The sequence below is a fragment of the Dermacentor albipictus genome, chromosome 4, assembly GCF_038994185.2.
Source record: "Dermacentor albipictus isolate Rhodes 1998 colony chromosome 4, USDA_Dalb.pri_finalv2, whole genome shotgun sequence".
NCBI classification, from domain to species: domain Eukaryota; kingdom Metazoa; phylum Arthropoda; class Arachnida; order Ixodida; family Ixodidae; genus Dermacentor; species Dermacentor albipictus.
This window is the reverse complement of record NC_091824.1, coordinates 168,410,827-168,430,026: the sequence shown is the minus strand read 5'-3', so window position 1 is coordinate 168,430,026 and position 19,200 is coordinate 168,410,827. Positions and strand designations below refer to the sequence as shown.

At 44.2% G+C, this 19,200-nt stretch overlaps 1 protein-coding gene across 3 annotated transcripts in view; it reads right to left on the bottom strand.

Moving 5' to 3' along the window:
- Nucleotides 1-481: 481 nt before the first annotated feature.
- The window catches only part of O-fut2 (O-fucosyltransferase 2), a 43,385-nt gene continuing 24,666 nt past the window's right edge, over nt 482-19,200 (bottom strand). For 2 of the 3 annotated variants that reach the window (XM_070537790.1, XM_065442094.2), the window contains 2 exons: nt 13,311-13,434; nt 482-4,085 (listed from right to left, as the gene is read on the bottom strand). In XM_070537790.1, coding sequence (XP_070393891.1) covers nt 3,926-4,085; nt 13,311-13,434 — 284 coding nt within the window. In that variant the 3' untranslated portion in view covers nt 482-3,925. Of the gene's footprint in view, nt 4,086-12,398; nt 12,719-13,310; nt 13,435-19,200 lie in introns of those variants that run through there. The other variant, XM_070537791.1, reaches the window with a different exon arrangement.

Here is a 19,200-nt window from a genome sequence, read left to right as displayed (position 1 = left end):
ATGTGCCGTTTTCAATGAACGGCTTTCGAGCCAACGCTTTAGTGAGTCGCGCCGTGAATGCACTGGACATGCGCCAATCTTCAATGAACCTCTTGCCAACTTGAGTCACTGAGTATGTGCCAGTGGCAAGCGAGGGAACAATTCTCAATGCTTGGAGGCCACATATGGACTTCTCAGCAGTGCCACTAGATAGTGCAGCATGTCCAGAAAAAAGTGCATTAGAAGAGTCTGGTTGCTACATGACGTGCTTCTCAACGTTTGCATACACTGTTGTGCCACGCATTTCGGAGGCCACGCATAGGCTTCGTGGCGACAGCACTAGATGGCGCCAAGTGTTCCTTGGGAAGCACGAAAGAGGAGTCCCACTGCAGTACATGTCTCATGCATAACTCGTTTCGGTGGTGGCAAGCAATACGTTGTGTCACTATATTGATTCAGTGCTACTGCATTGGTGTTGACAGTCATTGTGAGATGGGTTTTGCTGATCTTTTCTTATTTATTTATTTCAGTTACTCTCAAAGCTCAGGGAAGGTACAGTGCAAGTAAAACAAATCAAATGCAAAAATATATTAGTACCGTCGTTTGATTACGAGTCCATTAACAGCATTCCTGCTTATACAATGCTAGCTAGCGCATCATGGAAATGTTCATTGTTACAATATCGGTGGTAAAGCAGTTCTACTCTTGCAAAGTGTGAGGCACGAATGACTGAAATTATTACTTAGTAATGAATGTGTCAATGCTTAACTTATCAACATGATCAACATGTGATGAAATGTAGTGCGGTGAAGAAATGAAATTGCTCCTTTCTCGCTTTTTCTTTCCGCAATGCACTTAGGCATCCGACAAAGGCACCCCGAGAACGACAATGGGATGGTGACAGGGCAGGCAAGCGTTTGGAAGCTGTCTTTTCTTCTTTTCTTTGTTTTTTTGACTAAACTTTATAAAAGTTCGCAGGCTTGTTTAGTTTCTTCTTTGATTATAAAAATACAATGATTTTTTTCTATGGATTCATTATTTCATGGGTAACTTTTAAAACCTTCCCTTTTGTTTTGAGTACAGCTGACAAATAACCACTGTACAAAAACATACAAATGGCACATGGATTAATACTAGAAAGCGTAAGGCGCACAATGACGGAAGAAATTCTATGATTGGGTCATTTCTTATTTTACAGCACAATGAAGCCTGCTGTTTTGAGCATGGACCTGCAGTGGCCACACAAAGATAAATTTTAAAAACTGTAAGACAAAATGTTTGGAAAATATGCTCCTTAGATTGTCCGCTTTAACCATCTAGCTTCATGCTGCAAAGAGAATTATTCTTCTATTTGTAATAGGCAGAGCCAACTCCCATTAATTTGACCTCAGTAAATTCGACTTTTCACTTAATTGGAATGCACCGAAACATCTCAGCGAGAGACCATACATTCTGTGGCAGGAAAGCTTGTTTAAGCAGAACTCAAAAGCATGCCCTTCATTTACTTTGATCCACACCAACCCACACCAGTGCCCTCTCAGGTGTACAGTAGTTACTACAAGCTTGAAAACAAGACATTTAGCAGGCAGTACTACTGCTTCCCTAGGCATGAAGCTGCTTTATATACATTTATTTTAATCTTTTTGTGGCCAGCGCTCCTCTTACTGGTAAAGCAATGTGCCGCTTGTTTTGTATCGCCTCACACTGAGCCAGTGTTTAAATGTGTTGGCACTGTTCCCCTCAGGCTGGTTTAGTCAGGCTTCAAGAGCAAGAAACAAAATGACAATAAAAACTATTTAAAGCAATAAAAAAGAGTTATTCACATTCGTTCATTTTGCTGCTATTTGTTAATTTTACCTTTCAGATAGCTGATAAAGTATTGTGGTGCCACAAGGGTCAAATTAACAGAAGTCGAATGTACTGAGATATCACAGTAACAGATTTCCTAGGTGTGCAAAAATTAGTATTTTGGGAAAGTAAAGAAAACAAACAAATGTCGTGTATAATCAAGAACAGTCAGAAATATGTACATGTACACACAAAAAAAATTTGAGTAGGCTTCAGGAGCACAGATCAAAATGGCGGCACATGAGGCCATGAAACTTGAGTGCAGTGTCATTACATGTGTGTTGTTTTATCATCAACACAGGCAAAAAATCACTTGCCTTATTTGTTTTAGAACTGATATTGCAAGTGAAATAGCCACATACAAGATAAGGAGCCCTGTCACATACAAGCAATTGCCAGTGGAGCCCCGTCAGAGGGAACCACCCAGGAATAAACCGCGCAACAAAAATCAACATTTGATAATTTTTCGGCCTAAGGACCCCTGTCCCCCTGACCCTTGAGGGCAATGACATTAAGTAGTTATCTGAAAGACCACAATTTATTATACGAAACATCCACATCTCATACTTTGTTCTTTATGTGCACTTGGATGTCCACAGAGCACTTGGCCAGTACTCTGTGCAATGCCAAGCTTTGATCGTTTGCTCACAGCCCCGTGCTTTCTCTTAGGATATAGTTTTACAATTTATAGAAGTGTGATTGGAGCTATTAAAGAACACTACATAAAACAAACTACATCTTCTTTATCCCCCTATTTTAGTGTAAACGATTAGCTAATTGCAAGCATGTCTCCTCGCCTAAAGATTACCGCCAAAATAAACGTAGACACTATGTTCAACTAAGTCGAACCTTGATATAACGAAGTTGTACTTGCAGCGAAAAACTTGTTATATGGCGAATTTCGTCAATTCGAGGTTTTAAAGTTTCAGCATTAAAAACAACTTCACAAATTCCCAGAGCATTCCGGTTGGACAATATCTTGTTAGTAAGCACTTATAAACAAATTGCAAGAAGGTCGGGCCATAATAAATCAGTTATGAGTGCCAGCGGGTACAGTTCTGATCGCATTGGCAGCAATGCATCGACATGGCTCACGGCGTCCCGAGATTTGTGTGTGTTGCGCCGTGCGGCGCCGTAAATGTTGGATGCCATAGCTGACCGCGCTTAGTGCCGCAGCCGGTGCCCACAAATTAAAAAAAGTGTAGAAAGATGCAAATATTGGTCCTGAGCCAAAAAGAAAAACGAAAGTCAGTTTCGCCAGAAAGGTGGAGCATTGATGGCGTTAGCAAAGAGACTACACAAAGTAAGGTTCGTACTTTTATCAGTGTCACACGCGCTCAGGCAAACATTAACAGATCTCAGTCGATACCGCGAACTCACAGTCGTGCACAGCACGAGCGAGTGCTGCGTACCAAGCCTCGGAAACGTGAGATTACGCGGCTGCCAACACTAGACGCGCGGGAACAACAAAATGCGAGTGAAGGCACCATCCATTTCGGCTTGCCGTGGAGAGATGACCTCCAGCGCACGGACACACGCGAGAAGAAGGCAGATAGGAGCACATTCCTGCACCCCCCCCCCAGCACGTGCTTGATCACATTACCGCATGTTCACTCCCTCCCCATCCCTTCTCTGTAGAACGAATTGTCAGCTCTTAGTGTTTATCTGAGTTACTTACCAACGTGACAAATGGTGCAGCGGTGTTACCTGCCTACCGCGTCCCGGTGCACGCGCTTTGACAGCGGTTTTGTAGCTCAAACTTTCCATGCAAAACGACGCTTGCAATAACTTTTGCCTTGGCCGACATACTTTTTTGCTAGATTTACTAACCTAGAGGCTTCAAGTACATGATTGAAATGGCCGAAAATTTCGTTAGATCGAAACTGTGCCATGAAATTACTTCATTAAATCGCGGAAAATAAATACGGGGTTTTCAATGCAACTAAGAATGGGAAATGAAAATAGTTTGTTACATCGCGAATTTCGTTAAATCAAGGTTCGTTATATCAAGGTTTGGCTATACGCTGTCATCTGAACAAAGAATGTAGCTGTAGACCAAATGCCTCCAAAGGCAGCATGCTGTTACTTGAAATGATAATCAGTCAGGATATGCAATTCTCCATCTTGTAGGCTGAGTGCATGTCTTTTGTCCATTTCCACAAAGCCTATTGAATGTCGTGTCAGGATCAAAATTCATTATCTCTCTTTCCTCTTGAATGCGAAAAGAAAATGTTGACTCATAGCTGCCCACAAAGTACCTGAAAAAAATTAATATGCCTGGTGAACACCAATGAAGATGGTTAATTTTGCATAACTCAGTGCTCCCTAATACACAGCTTGCAGCTCTACTCCATTCTCAAGACATTTGTACATTGGCAATTTCAACATCTTTTATTCTGTAGACCCTTTCTTCTCTGTATCAAATTGAGTTCAGCATAAAATAACTAATGCAATGATGGAGTCAGGCATATGTCATCCGTACCAAGGATAATGACAGATCAAGCTGCACGGAAAGCTGTTTACGAAGAGACAGTGTTGTGTGTCCATGCATAAGGTTGAAGGAAGAATGGCAAGAAAAGGGATAATTCATTGTGGATAATCAGTGCTAACAAAGATAACAAGAATAAAGGATAACAAGAGAGGTAGTCTGAACAGTACTTACAAATACCTTAGAAAACATTGGATGACATTTAACAATTTCTTTTGTATTGGCAGAATCTGGCATATTTGAAGTTAGAGGATAACTTCTACTTGAAAGTGCACATTAACATATTGCGCATTCAGCAGTTGCACATCACTGCGAACAGTATAGTCAGTTCCACTTCTTTAACCTTGTTACTGCAACAGCCAATCCATGAGCCATTGCTGCTTTTAGCACTCACTATTCACTAATGTTGTGACACAGCTAGCTTTAAGATCAATTTTCAAAAGAGTAGGTACCAGGTTTGATACCGGTTGCAGTTCTCTATATTTATCATACTTTTACATTTCGCATATCATAAGAAGCCAACACTGACACCAAGGACAACATAGGGGAAATTAGTTGTGCTTAACAAGTGAAATAAAGAAGTGATAAATTAATGGGAATGAAAGCGGATGAAAAAACAACTTGCTGCAAGTGGGGAATGATCCCACAACCTTCGCATTGTGCGAAGGTTGTGTAAATTAATGCAAATGAAAGTGGATGAAAAAACTTGCCGCAAGTGGGGAACGATCCCCACCTGCACCAAGTTGCTTTTTCACCCACTTTCATTTCCATGAATTTATCACTTCTTTATTCCATTTATTAAGCACAAGTAATCTTCCCCATGTTGTCCTTGGTGTCAGTGTTTGTTGGCTTCTTATGATATGACTAATAAAAATCGGGCCTCTTGGTCAACCCCCTTTCTTCTCGCTTTTTACATTTTGTGTGTCACTATAACATAATGATGACCATTTCTCGTTGCAGTAGGACATGGCTGGACAGCTTTGGCATAAAGTGCTGCCTAAAAGCTATCCATACACTAGCTTCTTTAACAATGTCATGACACCGTGGTAATTTTTTGTTGGTTGTGCAAGAAACACAGCCGTACAGCTTTGGCATGTCGTTTAAGAGCTTAAGGTGCAACTTGTGATCTACACTCGCAACCTGCATTGGCTTACATGACCAACACAGCTGTGCACTGTTTTGCGGATTTCAAGCACAAACTGAGCAAGAATTCTGCTGTTTTGCAGATCAAATGTTCCATAAACATTTGACATTGGCTGTAGAAAGCAATGATTAAGACAAGCAGTGCAGGGTGGTCCAACAGCACTGCAAGCAGTGCTACTCCTCCTATGTATCAATGAGGTACATTTATATTTAGCATGCAAGCATTAAAGGGGCCCTGAACCACTTCTTATCGAAGTTGAGATATGCATATGATGTCAAATTAGACTGTTTCACAAATACCTTGGCACAAAATAAAATTCAATCTGTATAGCAGAAGTGAAGCTATTCGCAATCAAGCAGCCCCATCACGGTGCTTCCGTTCCTTCAATGAGTTGTATTGCGAAGGCTACGGGAGCAAGGCATGCCTACAACTGTTAGATACGGGACCTTTTTTTGAGCCCCCTTTGAGTTCCCCAGACCACATCGAATCGCAGCACAGCTAATTGAGAAGCACAGAAACACGGAAAGCACATTCCAGAGGAGCGCACGTGCAAACAAGTTGAAGGCCCCCACTTCGTACACAGCCGGTGGAGCTATTCACTGCTTGACTCTTTCAGAAAACGAGGGGATAGCCCGGCACTGTTCCAGGTAATGTGAGTCCCGAAGCCAGACGGCTGTGATGTACCGGGAAGGCCTGGCAGCTTCGCACCGGCCACCTTTGAAGAGGGCATTTGCAAGCCAGCGAGGCCATACCGCCGGCAGTAGGGGGCTCTCGGACAATTGGGGCCCAAGCGTCGCCCCCCCCCCGTCCGCCTTTGTGACGGCGCGTAAGTCAGCAAGGCAAGACCGCAGGGAGCCGCCGGGTGTGACACCACCGCACGGGCGCCTACCATTGGCCGAACACGACACGTCTTCCAGACCTCGAAGGGTTTAAAAGACGCAGACCAGAAGCAGCAGAAGAGCATTCCAGGATTCGTAGAGCATTCCCGGATTGACCTCTCTCGAACTTCTTGTCGCGGGCCGCAGCGTCCGAGTTGCTGCCGGCCCGTAATGACTGTACGACTGTTCATTGACGTCTCACTGTAAATAATGTAAAATAAACCTCCCAAGTTTTTTCATCCCGAAGTCCGTCCTCAACTCCTACACAACACTCTGCCTACTGAATGTCACCATGGTGCATAGTTCGAATTTGATTTTGGATGTTCACGAAGTGCTACTATTTCCGATTTTGGTGCCTATGATGCATCAAACAGTTAAATGTGGTTGTCCTGTGAGTTCAGCCAGCAGCCGCATCGCGGCTCCACACGGCAGTCCCGTAGCTACGTAGCAGACCGCAGCTACAAGTAACTGCAGTGCATATGCGCAGTGTTGGCTTTGTGCACGACACGGCTAGAGTGCGAGGTCACGCTTATATGCTCCTGTCTGGCTGTGATACGTGGTGTGGACCGGCGTTGTTCTGCACCAGCTTTACCAACAGATAGTAGCAGCATCCAACTTGCGCATTCTAAAGCACTATCGACAGCTCAATTTGAAGCGGAATCTGCCAAGGCGTCTCAGCGGCCAGGAGTGAGCACACACCGGCAAGCGTGCATGTGGCCTGACCTCAAGTTTCGTATCGTTCGAGGCTAGGTGATCCTATAAAACTAGTCGAAAGTAGCGAGACCGATGGCTACGACACAGATAAGCAGGGTGGCCAAAGTTTAATCTCAACGTGGGTGTCCGCAGTCGAGCGTGAGCAGACAATAGCCAGCGTCTTCCAGAAGTACATAATTATTCATCATCATCATCAGCCTGGTTGCGCCCACTGCAGGGCAAAGGCCTCTCCCATGCTTCTCCAACAACCCCGGTCATGTACTAATTGTGGCCATGCCGTGCCTGCAAACTTCTTAATCTCATCCGCCCACCTAACTTTCTGCCGCCCTCTGCTACGCTTCCCTTCCCTTGGGATCCAGTCCGTAACCCTTAATGACCATCGGTTATCTTCCCTCCTCATTACATGTCCTGCCCATGCCCATTTCTTTTTCTTGATTTCAACTAAGATGTCATTAACTCGCGTTTGTTCCCTCACCCAATCTGCTCTTTTCTTATCCCTTAACGTTACACCTATCATTCTTCTTTCCATAGCTCGTTGTGTCGTCCTCAATTTGAGTAGAACCCTTTTCGTAAGCCTCCAGGTTTCTGCCCCGTAGGTGAGTACTGGTAAGACACAGCTATTATATACTTTTCTCTTGAGGGATAATGGCAACCTGCTGTTCATGATTTGGGATTGCCTGCCAAACGCACCCCAACCCATTCTTATTCTTCTGATTATTTCCGTCTCATGATCCGGATCCGCCGTCACTACCTGCCCTAAGTAGATGTATTCCCTTACGACTTCCAGTGCCTCGCTGCCTATTGTAAATTGCTGTTCTCTCCCGAGACTGTTAAGCATTACTTTAGTTTTCTGCAGATTAATTTTTAGACCCACTCTTCTGCTTTGCCTCTCCAGGTCAGTGAGCATGCATTGCAATTGGTCCCCTGAGTTACTAAGCAAGGCAATATCATCAGCGAATCGCAAGTTACTAAGGTATTCTCCATTAACTTTTATCCCCAATTCTTCCCAATCCAGGTCTCTGAATACCTCCTGTAAACACGCTGTGAATAGCATTGGAGATATCGTATCTCCCTGCCTGACGCCTTTCTTTATTGGGATTTTGTTGCTTGCTTTATGGAGGACTACGGTGGCTGTGGAGCCGCTATAGATATCTTCCAGTATTTTTACATATGGCTCATCTACACCCTGATTCCTTAATGCCTCCATGACTGCTGAGGTTTCGACTGAATCAAACGCTTTCTCGACATAATTATTATCAAAATTCAAAAGCACATTTTCGCTTACTTCTGCCTGTTTATTAAACTGTGTCAATAAATATTCACAATAACAGCATCAATATATATTCACAATAACACTGATCCAAACACCCTCCTTCATTGACGGCCGCTATTGGCCAATAGCAGCCACGTATGGGAATCTGCTATATATTGCGAAATAAAGCATCCAGAAAAGAGTGAGTAGCAGGCTTCTGTTGAATAAAGTTTGAGAGAAAGCTGACTTTATGCTCCGATTGCGAGCTCCACACGCCGTGTACGACAGCAAAACATGGCTGAGATGTTCACAGCAGTGTCCGTTATCTGTAGACTATGTTTTTTTCACCAAGCTTGAGAGGTGGTTCAGGACCTTTTTAAGCTGCATGGCATAGTTTTTATTTCTGCTGCAGGGATCACCAAAGGCCATGCTTTTGAATGTTGCAGTCCTGTCCAAAGAAGCTGTACTATGATATGCATTTTATACAAGCACGTAAAATACTTACAGTTGCATTTCTTTTCTTAAATTACCATCAAAAGTGGTCGTAAAACCCCCAATTTCTGCCTTGTTTATTTAACCCTTCGACGGTCATTGACGTAAATATACGGCGCCGCGAACAAGTCCAAAAATGGTTGATGCCGTATATTTAAGGCGCCGTCTGTACGTTTAAAAAGCGCGCCAATTTCGTAACTTTTTCTTTTCTGTCATGTGCTGCGACTATGTGGGGATACAGGGAATTTCTTTCGCGCGCCTCCCTCTCTCGGTTTTTGTTGCATGGTTTGTTTTAGTGCTAGTCTGCTCCCACCCGTCTATATACTACCGCTCGCGCATTGGTGTGCGCGCTGGCGGGCGGCCGTTTGGATCTTGTCTCGCGGGTGGTTTCGGCTTTTCGCGCTTGCGAAACTGATGGCTACCTCGTTCCTAGTCGCTCAAAGGGCAACTGCTGATTTCTCGTTCGTTTAGTGCTCACAGGAGTGCGCATAGAAAGGATGCCACCGTGCATGCGTTTCCGTTTCTTTTCTTTCTTTTTAAGACTCGCAAAAACTAATTGCCCTAGCTGGTTGGCGATAAGATGAAGATTAGCGGAAGTTTGTCACACGTGTTGCTTTTTTTGATGGGCACACAACCGAACAGTTTTCTTGAGTGCGCGCACCGACGCACTTCGATTACGCTATGGACGTACGTATTAGCGAAAGAGCAGGAACATTTGAGGCTTGAGAAATATTCTCGTGTGCGGATTTTCAAAGCCTTGAACTATGTGCATAAAAATGCATCAATTTTTTAAATTCTGATAAGTTTATGCCCTTTTTTATTGTTGTTATTCATGAATGCAGAGTGCATATATACCAACGCAAAATATTTTTTGCTCACTTTACAGTCACCCTAGAAAAATAACGGTATTTTTTTTTTGAAATAATTCCATAAGAAGAATCGGAATCTGCAATAAAAGGAATCGACCCTGGGCGGTCGCATATGGTGAAAAAATTCGACCCTCAAAGGGTTAAAAAAGAACATTTGCTATTTTTCTTCCGCACTGCATTAAGATTATATTAAATTTAGTTTGCATTAATTCAATGTGAGGGGTTGCATAGATGTGGAGTAAAAGGGTTAACGTGTAGAAAACTCTATACCACGCGTTTTTAAAGTTTGTTCTCTATACCACGCGTTTCTCCATACAACTCTATACCACACGTTTACCATGCATGTTGTTCTCAATACTACGCGTTTTTAAAGTTTGCAACGTTTTCCGACTCAATAATGAAATTATCGCACCTTGTCTCAGTTTTCTTGTGCGCGAAAAAAAAAAATTATGTCGGAAAAGTAATTGCAGTTCCGCAGTATGGAAGGATTTTTAAGCCTAATATAAAAATTAAAATAAAATTAAACTATGGGGTATTACATGAAAAAACCATGACCTGATTATGAGGCACACTGTAGTCAGGAACTCTGGACTAATTTTGGGCATCCGGGGTTCTTTAACATGCACCTAACTCTAAGTGCATGGGTGCACATTCTTATATTTCGCCCCCATCGAAATGTGGCTGCCGTGGCCAGGATTTGATCCCGCGACATTGTGCTCAGCAGCACAACACTAAAGCCGCTAATCAATCATGGCAGGTGTGTGTGTGTGTGTGTATATATATGTATGTGTATATATATATATATATATATATATATATATATGTGTGTGTGTGTGTGTGTGTGTGTGTGTGTGTGTGTGTGTGTGTGTGTGTGTGTGTGTATCATCATCATTATCAGCCCATTCTATGTCCACTGCAGGACAAAGACCTCTCTCAGCGATCTCCAATTACTCCTGTCCTGCGCCAACCGATTCCAACTAGCGCCTGCAAATTTTCTAATTTCATCGCCCCACCTTCCTCGACTGCGCTTTACTTCTCTTGGTACCCATTTTGTAACCCTAATGGTCCAAGGGTTACCTAACCTGTGCATTACATTACCTGCCCAGCTCCATTTTTTTTCTCTTAATGTCAATTGGAACATCGGCTTTACCCGTTTGCTCTCTGATCCAAACTGCTCTCTTTCTGTTTCTTAACATTATGCCTAGCATTCTTCGTTCCATCGTTCTTTGTGGGGTCCTTAACTTGTTCTCATATATATATATAAATTAAGTGAAAATGAAAAATATTTGGGACCCATTTTGCAACTGTCCTCATCTGAACACACCCAGCTGTCTCATTTATAGTAGTGGCATCATCGCGCTTTCCCACTAAGCTGGTGCATTGTTTATGTACACGGGGAGCAGACGTAACTAGAGACCAATGCAAGAAATAGGTTCCTCCAAATAGACTATTTAAAGAAATTGCTGTATGCGCTTTCCCGTGCTTGCTACCTCAATGTACTGTAGTAGGAATACGAATGCAGAAATCCTGAAAACTCAAGCGCAACTCATTTCAAGGTTAAAAGAGGCAAAAATGACAAAATCTGAGCCACACTTGGTTACTACAACAAAAAGAATGAGTTCAGAATTCAATATGAGTGCGATTTTTATTTTATTATTAGAATGAGGCTCATCATTCAAAGGACCATAGATGGGTCTTAAAATAGGCTAAATTTTCTCACTTACAATAACATAATACAAAATGTTATTTCAGTACTAGATTTAAGAGTCCTTTATGGGTATTTTATGAAATTTTTGTAAATATCAATAGCGATTATTTTTTTCACAAGCTCTCTAAAATGTTCAAATTTTCGTTATTTTTGTAATTTTAGCATTTTTAAATTTTATAACAAAATAAATATGTGGGGTAGCTGCATACTTTTTCTTTAGTTTGCTAGAAACCCTTTGAAGATTTGTCAGCAATATTTTCAGCTTCATCACCTTAGCTAACGTCGCCCGAAAAACATCTGATTTCGGGGTCAGTCAGACACAGTTGCTCAAAAACCAATGTTTGGCAATTTTTCAAAAACTTACATTGGGTGGCATAAATTTAACTTCCCGTGGGCCAATAGTACTAGTGGTGTAGATTTACCAAAAAGAACTTGGCGTGGTACAATGCGTTAATTTTAGAGTGATAGGCCTTCAAATTTGTAATATCTGCAAGTCATTAAAACGCTTCCACCTTCAGTGAATCACAAATTTTTAAAAAAGAAATCTGTGCCAAGTTTCAAAAAACGAAGGCTGATTCCTTTCTCCTGAGACAATTTACCATCTCACAAATATTTGGCTGAAAACTGTTGCGATCTGGTTTTGGGGCTCGTGGTTAGAACTTGGGCATCAATGAAAGGGTCGCTTGCCTATGCCACAGGGGCGCCTAAAACATGGTAGCTAGCCTGCGCTATGCCAGGGTGCCGTACTAAGCTGGCTAAGCGGAACTACGCCGTTGTTCGTACCAAGGGTTGCTTTCTGACGAGATTAGTTCGAGAGATTGAAGGAAACGAGAGAGAGATTTAATTTACACAGAACTGGCTCCAGATGTGGGAGACACCCCATGTAGGAGCAGTTTAAATGTGTGAGCTACCTACCTGTCTGAGCACACACGTCAGCACACACTCACTGCACCAAAGGCATCCGCTTTTAAAACAGTCGTTTTCCCTAGATAACTGTACGAGGGAATCTGACAACTGTCGCCTTAGTCAATCATAATGGTCGAACTGGTTGCAAAATCTCATCCATGATCGCATCACTTTGCTGGACTCCGCCTCTGATTTCCAACCTTCGAAGCATGGATGAGGCAATCGGGAGACAGGGGTCCACAATCCTCTTAAGAAAGTTGTCGACACTGGATCCTTGCCTTCCGTGACGGTCAGCTTGTCAGGGTCATGACTGGCCTTCACAGTCCTTACCGCTTTCACCGAGGGCAGTGATTTTTGTCACCTTGAAGCGAGCTTCTTCATTTGTGCATTACAGTTGGTGTTTGGCCCCTTTGCCATCCAGGCAGGCACTGGTAAAGGGGCTGCCTTGCAGGAAATGCCCAAAGAATGCACACAGCCATTTTGGGACGCAACAGAACTAATAGTCAGGACCCCCCTTAGTCTGTCTTTGAACACACCCCTCAAACACTGAACTGAAAAAATAAAGCATTCGCCTTATACGATGCACCACTCAGTGTAACTTCTTAGCTACAACCGACTCCCATCATTGCACATATGTCATGCAGAGGAGCCAAACATCAGACAACATGAGAATTGCACAATAAAGACAAATGTAAAGGACTGCTGGAAAGTTGAAAAGGCAAGCTCCCTTTTCAAAGGGAACAAATTCAAAAATAATACTCCCACTTACCTTTCCTTCTCTGTCCATGCAAAAATTAATTTTTATATATGGCAAGCATTTATGCTAGCGTATAGATCTGTACCTCAGTATCATCCAGTTGGTGCAGCACAGTCAATGCGACTTCAGTGCAAGGTTTTGTCATAGCAGAATGGGTTTATACTAAAAGAATCCTCTGTCCTTCAGCTTCACAAAAGAAAATTTCAGTTATACTAAGTAGTACATAAAATGTACGCATCTGGCCTAGTCTGAAGGCTAGTGAATCAAGGGCTTACCTTGCATGCGCTGCTATCCACTGATCAACAATTGCAAGCCCACCATCTTTGAGTTCTTTCCGAAGTTCCTTGCTGGGCTCAAACCGTACAGCTTCAGGGAGGTATGTCTTCAGTGCTTGGAATTCTGAAAAAAAAGAAAGGAAGAAGGATAAATGTGGCAGCAGCACTACTGAAATGGTTTAAGTACAGTAATATCACAATGCAACATCATATGTACATTACATAAAACCAGCCTTGACAAAAAAACAATTTTCCGGCAGGAACCATCTAAGAGTGAATAAAAACGTTAATGCAATGAGCAGTGGAGCAATATAGCAACTACTGACGTTGCCTAGGGGTCAGGTCACCCCCCCCCCCCCCACCCTCTTTCCCACAAAGTAGAAAGTTTCATGAGGTGGGCTCTAAAAGAGCGACATTGATGAAAGGAGAAGCTTGAATGTGAAAGCAAGGCAAGATATAGCAGCAGTCCAGAGGGGAGGAAGGTCGTCATGGGGCTTATCCCCTTGCCTATGCACAAAACACTGCAGCCCCACTCACAGCAGCACGCCTCTACTTCATCCCTGATTGTGTTAACCATAACTGCTGAGGGGGGATCAACGCTAAAAATTCCACACACAGATGAAGATGGGATGAGCGCATGCATAAAACTTGGAGGCATTGTTGCTTGAAAACACGTTCTTTTTTACTGTCAAACGTTTCGACTGGTGGGCCAGCCTTCGTCAGTGACTGCTCCCCACCAGGCTTTCGTGTTGTCGAAGAGCCGGTCATTTCTGGCATTTGACCAAATCATCAACCACGCTGTGCGGAAGAAAAGCATTCCGAAAATATTGTAACTTGCTCATCTAGGAAACACGTAATAAACACCCCCCCCCCCCTTTTTCTTTTTCTTTCCCTTGTCTCTAGCTTCCATTATGTTAATAAACTTGAGAAGAGGGTGCTGTTAGGCTACTTAGTACAAGCTATTAAGAATGAAAATATGGCAAAAAAATAACAGGACAAGAAAGAAAGACCTACAGAACGCTGATTTGCACATGGCAAAATATATCAAGAATGAGGGTGCTGGGCCAGGGAAGCTAAGAAACTGCCACAAGAAACAGGTGGGAGGGCAGGTAGGTGAACTGTCTCGATGTTCATGCAGAAACAGAAATACATAAACGTTAGGGGCCACCACACTGTTCAACAACTCGGTGAATGTTGAAGAGTGCAACAATAAGTAATGGAAAATAATTTTAAGAAGGGGACTGGGGTGATGGATACGAGGAGGAGGGGAGGGGAGACACCAATGAAAGCCGTCAAGAATGACGTTGGCAGATAATTATGGACATAGGGAGAGCGTCTTGTCACTGCCCAATCACTCAACATCAGACGGCCATGGCCAGTTGCCTAGTTGAGGCTCACCTACCTCACCGTAACATGTTCTGCTTGCTGTGGGAAGCCCATCCTAACTAAACATCTCTGCAATTTTCAGAACCGAAGGGTGTCAGGAGACACAACACTTTCAAATCTCTTGGAGCTACTCGCCCTTATTTTACTGTGAAATACGGATGCCATAATTTTCATGAAGGCTTCTAAACAAGAAGCAGCCCTGCTTCATCACTTCCTGACTGTGATCAAACAACAATGTGCGTTGCGTGATGACTAGAATACCATGATCGCGAGTGACTTCCAAGCATCTCTTCCAACAAGTCGGATAGCAGGTCACTGAAAGTGGGTGAAACTTGGATCAGAAGATACTGTCGAAGTTCTAGTGCAAAACTCCGTTTCTATATTTTTAAATCTAGAATAATATAGCATGCCCACAACGCTGAAAGCGCAATTGAGTGATAGGCGACTCGCAAAAAAGTGGCCTCCCTCTTCTATATGTAGCTGTGGCCATACTACTCATTAGAAGATCTGGTCGGAAAACAACGGTTACTATCTCCACTGTTACTGGGGCAGCAACAAGTCTGGCCTGCAAACAAGACACACAATAGTGCACTGTCTTGATTTTGTTTGGCCCTGTTTTTAGTGCTGTTCATTTTTCATCATGTACCAGCTAGGTCATCGACATACATTATATAAATGTATCAATTCATAAATGAAATTTTAGTTCTTTTAGTACTGTTTTGAGCCACCTATCCTACAGACGAAATAGACGTTGCATAACAGACGAGAAAGAGGACAAGCTGTGCCTCGGCCCGCCACCTTTTGTTGTTGTGGTGCCACTTGCTGCCACTGTGTGCATATTATACAAAAACCCTGTTTGACACCTCCCCGTAACATCTTTGGTGGAGGCATGGGGTATATCTGAAGAACACCATGGAGCTTCGCAGTGGACATATTTTGGGTCATACGACCATGTCGACTGAGCAGCCTGCTGGCTCAGCCTCGGCTACGACAACAACGGTCGTCCTGGCCCAACTTCGAGACCCTGGTAACTTCTCCTGTACTGACTCCATGGTGACTGAAGACTGGTTAACTGAATACGAGCGAGCCAGCAAGAACAACCGGTGGTACACAATCATCATGCTGGCTAACGTTATCTGCTACCTCAAAGGAACAGTCCGTGTTTGGTTCGAAACACGCACTGAGGAACTGACTAGTTGGGACACAAGTGCAAGCAGAAACTACAGGAGCTCTTCGGGAAGGCAGCTGGGTGCCAGCAAGCCACTAAGGAACTTTCGTGCCGGGCCCAAACATTACCTGAATCATATGTCATGTACATTCAGGACGTGTTAGCTCTGTGTCGGCGTGTTGATGACAAAATGCCTGAAGCTGATGAAGTCGGCCACATAGTTTGTGAGCTTAAAAGCATCGCCGATGACGCCTTTAATTTACTATATATATAAGGACTACCCAACCGTAGACGACATCCTAAAGGAGTGCCGCTGCTTTGAGGAAGTGAAGAGCCGTCATGTCACGCAACAATTTGTGTGGCTCCCTAACTCCACCGTTACTTCAACGTGTGAGGACGTCCTGCCGCCTGGTGCCGAAAGCTTGCTGTGCCGTGCGCAGTGTGAGATTGAGGCCGCGTCTCCATCTGTTCCTCACGCCTGTTTTTATCACTAGCTGTCGTGCACGAAAAGCTGGCGAATGCAGGCATTCATCCCATCTGTACTATAAGTTGCCCTGAGGTCAGCAATCTCTTTCGGCCCCCCCACCCACAATCAACCTATCCCAGATATCGCGATCCAAACCAGTGGCACACATGTGACAACAGGCCAATATACTTAATCTGCAATTGGATAGGCTATATTTCCCGCCATTGTCACTATTGCCCGCCGTCGTCACCTCGTCCCATGTACACTTACCGTCCAGAAGACAGTCGGTCCTCTTCATTTCGTGCTCGCAATGACCCACCGTACCCTGATGGTCCTGCCCCAACTCTGTGCTAGGACCGATCACCATCCCCACAGAACTGGCGTTGTCGCTCTCCACTGCCCCGTCACTCACCCTCGCCATACCCTCGCCATCCATCTTTAAAAAACGGACCAGTGCAGCTCCCAGAGCTGATGCTGCACTGGCCAACCCACCCAGAAATTGTCTGCTGACTCTGGCTACCTGACAAAATTTTTTGGACGTAGAAGTGGACAGCGCGCCGGTTTTGGCGCTCACAGACACTGGGGTGCAACTATCTGTCATGAGCACTCGCCTTTCTCTTCATCTCTGCAAGGTTCTTACGCCCGCCATGTCGCTTGTCGTTCGTGTTGCCAATGACAGTACACATATGCACTGCGAGTGCACTCATTCCGTCATTCACATATGCACTGCGAGTGTAAGCTTCGCTGGCCACCAGACCTCAGTTCTCTTCGCCATTCTACAGCAGTGTCCCCATGACATCATCCTCGGCCATGACTTCCTGAGCACCCATTGTGCACACAATGACCGCTCATCTGGCCTTCTATAGTTTGAACTTCCTTCTGTACCCAACCGCAACACCAAGTCGCCACTGCATTTATGTGTCATCGAGTTTGTTCATCTGCGACCAGCTATTGCAACGTATGTCACATTGACCTCAGAGCTACCTGTTTGTGACTGTGACTATGTAATCTCCCCTTCTCTCTATGCTCTTTCGACGCAGTGTGTTGCGCTCCCTCAATCTGCTGCGACTGTTGTGCAGAAGAGGGTGTGTTTTTCTATTCTCAACTGTGGATGCACCCCACAATTTCTTGCCAAAGGCATCACATTGGGCAGTATGTCACCTTTAGACAGACGTGACACTCTGGCCCTGACAATTGATGCTCCACAGTCGTCACCTGCAAACCCGGACACGAGTACTTCGCTTTACGACCCTGCTGATGGTATGATTGCCCCTGACCTTAGCCCTTCTCAGTCCGAAGACCTTTGCAGCTTGTTAGCATCTTACCGTGATGTTTTTGATTTTTCTTCGCCCCATCTTGGCCAGACATCACTTATAACCCATCGCATCGATACTGGGGATGCTAGACCCATCCATAGGTGTCCTTAGCCCTTAGCAAGTGTCTGCATCCAAACTCCATGTCACTCAAACAGAAGTTGAGAAAATGCTGACTAAGGACATCATTGAACCACCTGTGAGTCCTTGGGTGTCCCGTCCTCTGTGGTGCTTGTCAGAAAAAAAGAGACAACACCTGGCAGTTTTGCATGAACTATCAGCACCTGAACAAGATTACAAAAAAAAAGATATCTACCCTTTGCCACAAATAGATGATGCACACGACTCTCTGCATGGCGCAAGGCATTTTTCTTATATAGATCTTCAGTCTGGCTATAGGCAAATTGCCGTTGACAATCAGCATCGCAAAAAGACTGCCATCGATATGCCTCATGGGCTCTACCAGTTTAAAGTCATGCCCTTTGCATTGTGTAATGCCGCAGCGACATTTGAACGAATGATGAACTCCCTCCTTCATGGGTTCAAGTGGTCTACTTGCTTATGTTACCTTGATGACATCGTCGTATTTTTTGCGTACATCATCTACAATGACTATCATCTACAATGACTAGTCATCTACAATAATCCAGTCATCTACAGTCATTCTCATCACCCAGTCATCTACAATGACTATCAGCTATTTTACAGCTATTTTGCAATGCCTGGCTTCAACTAAATTCCTCGAAATGCAGTTTCCGACGCTGAGATCACCGTACTTGGCCATCTTGTTGATGCGCTGTTCCCAACTTTCCAAAGTCCCATTCTTTGCAAGACGTCCACTCATTTGTTTGGCCTCTGTTCTTACTTTCGTCGCTTTGTGAAAGACTATACGGAGATAGCACAACCTCTTACATGCCTGCTCAAGAAAAATGTCCCCTTTAACTGGGGTCTTGCCCAAGCGTCTGCCCTTTTGCAGCTCATCACACTGCTCACTACAGCACCTGTGCTGGCTCACTTTGACGATTCTGCTCCCCACGGAAGTCCGTACAGATGCCAGTGACCATGACACTGGCATCAGCACTGCTCAGGCTCAATGTCGATGTAGTCAGGACTGTATCATTGTGCATGCCAGCTGCTTCTTTTCCACCACTAAGTGAAACTATTCGATTACAGAGAGAGACGGCCTGGCTCTTGTTTGGGCCATCACAAAATTTTGCTCTTATCTGTATTGCAGGCCATTTATCGTGATCACTGACCATCATGCCCTCTGGTGGCTATCTTCGCTCAAAGATACCACGGGTTGCTTTGAACGGTGGGCATTGCAGTTTTAAGAGTACTCATCTACAAGTCGTTTGCATCGGGATGCCGAATGTGTTTCCCGGTACCCCGTCTACTAACTGCAACCTGCACCGAGTGACTACAGTCCTTGCATGCTTGCCATTTTCGAACTCTTCAACACTGCTGCTGAAGAACACCGCGACCCAGTCCTATGCAAGATTATCCAACATCTCAACTCACAGGCTTCTGATGCCTCTCTCCACAATGACACTTTACATC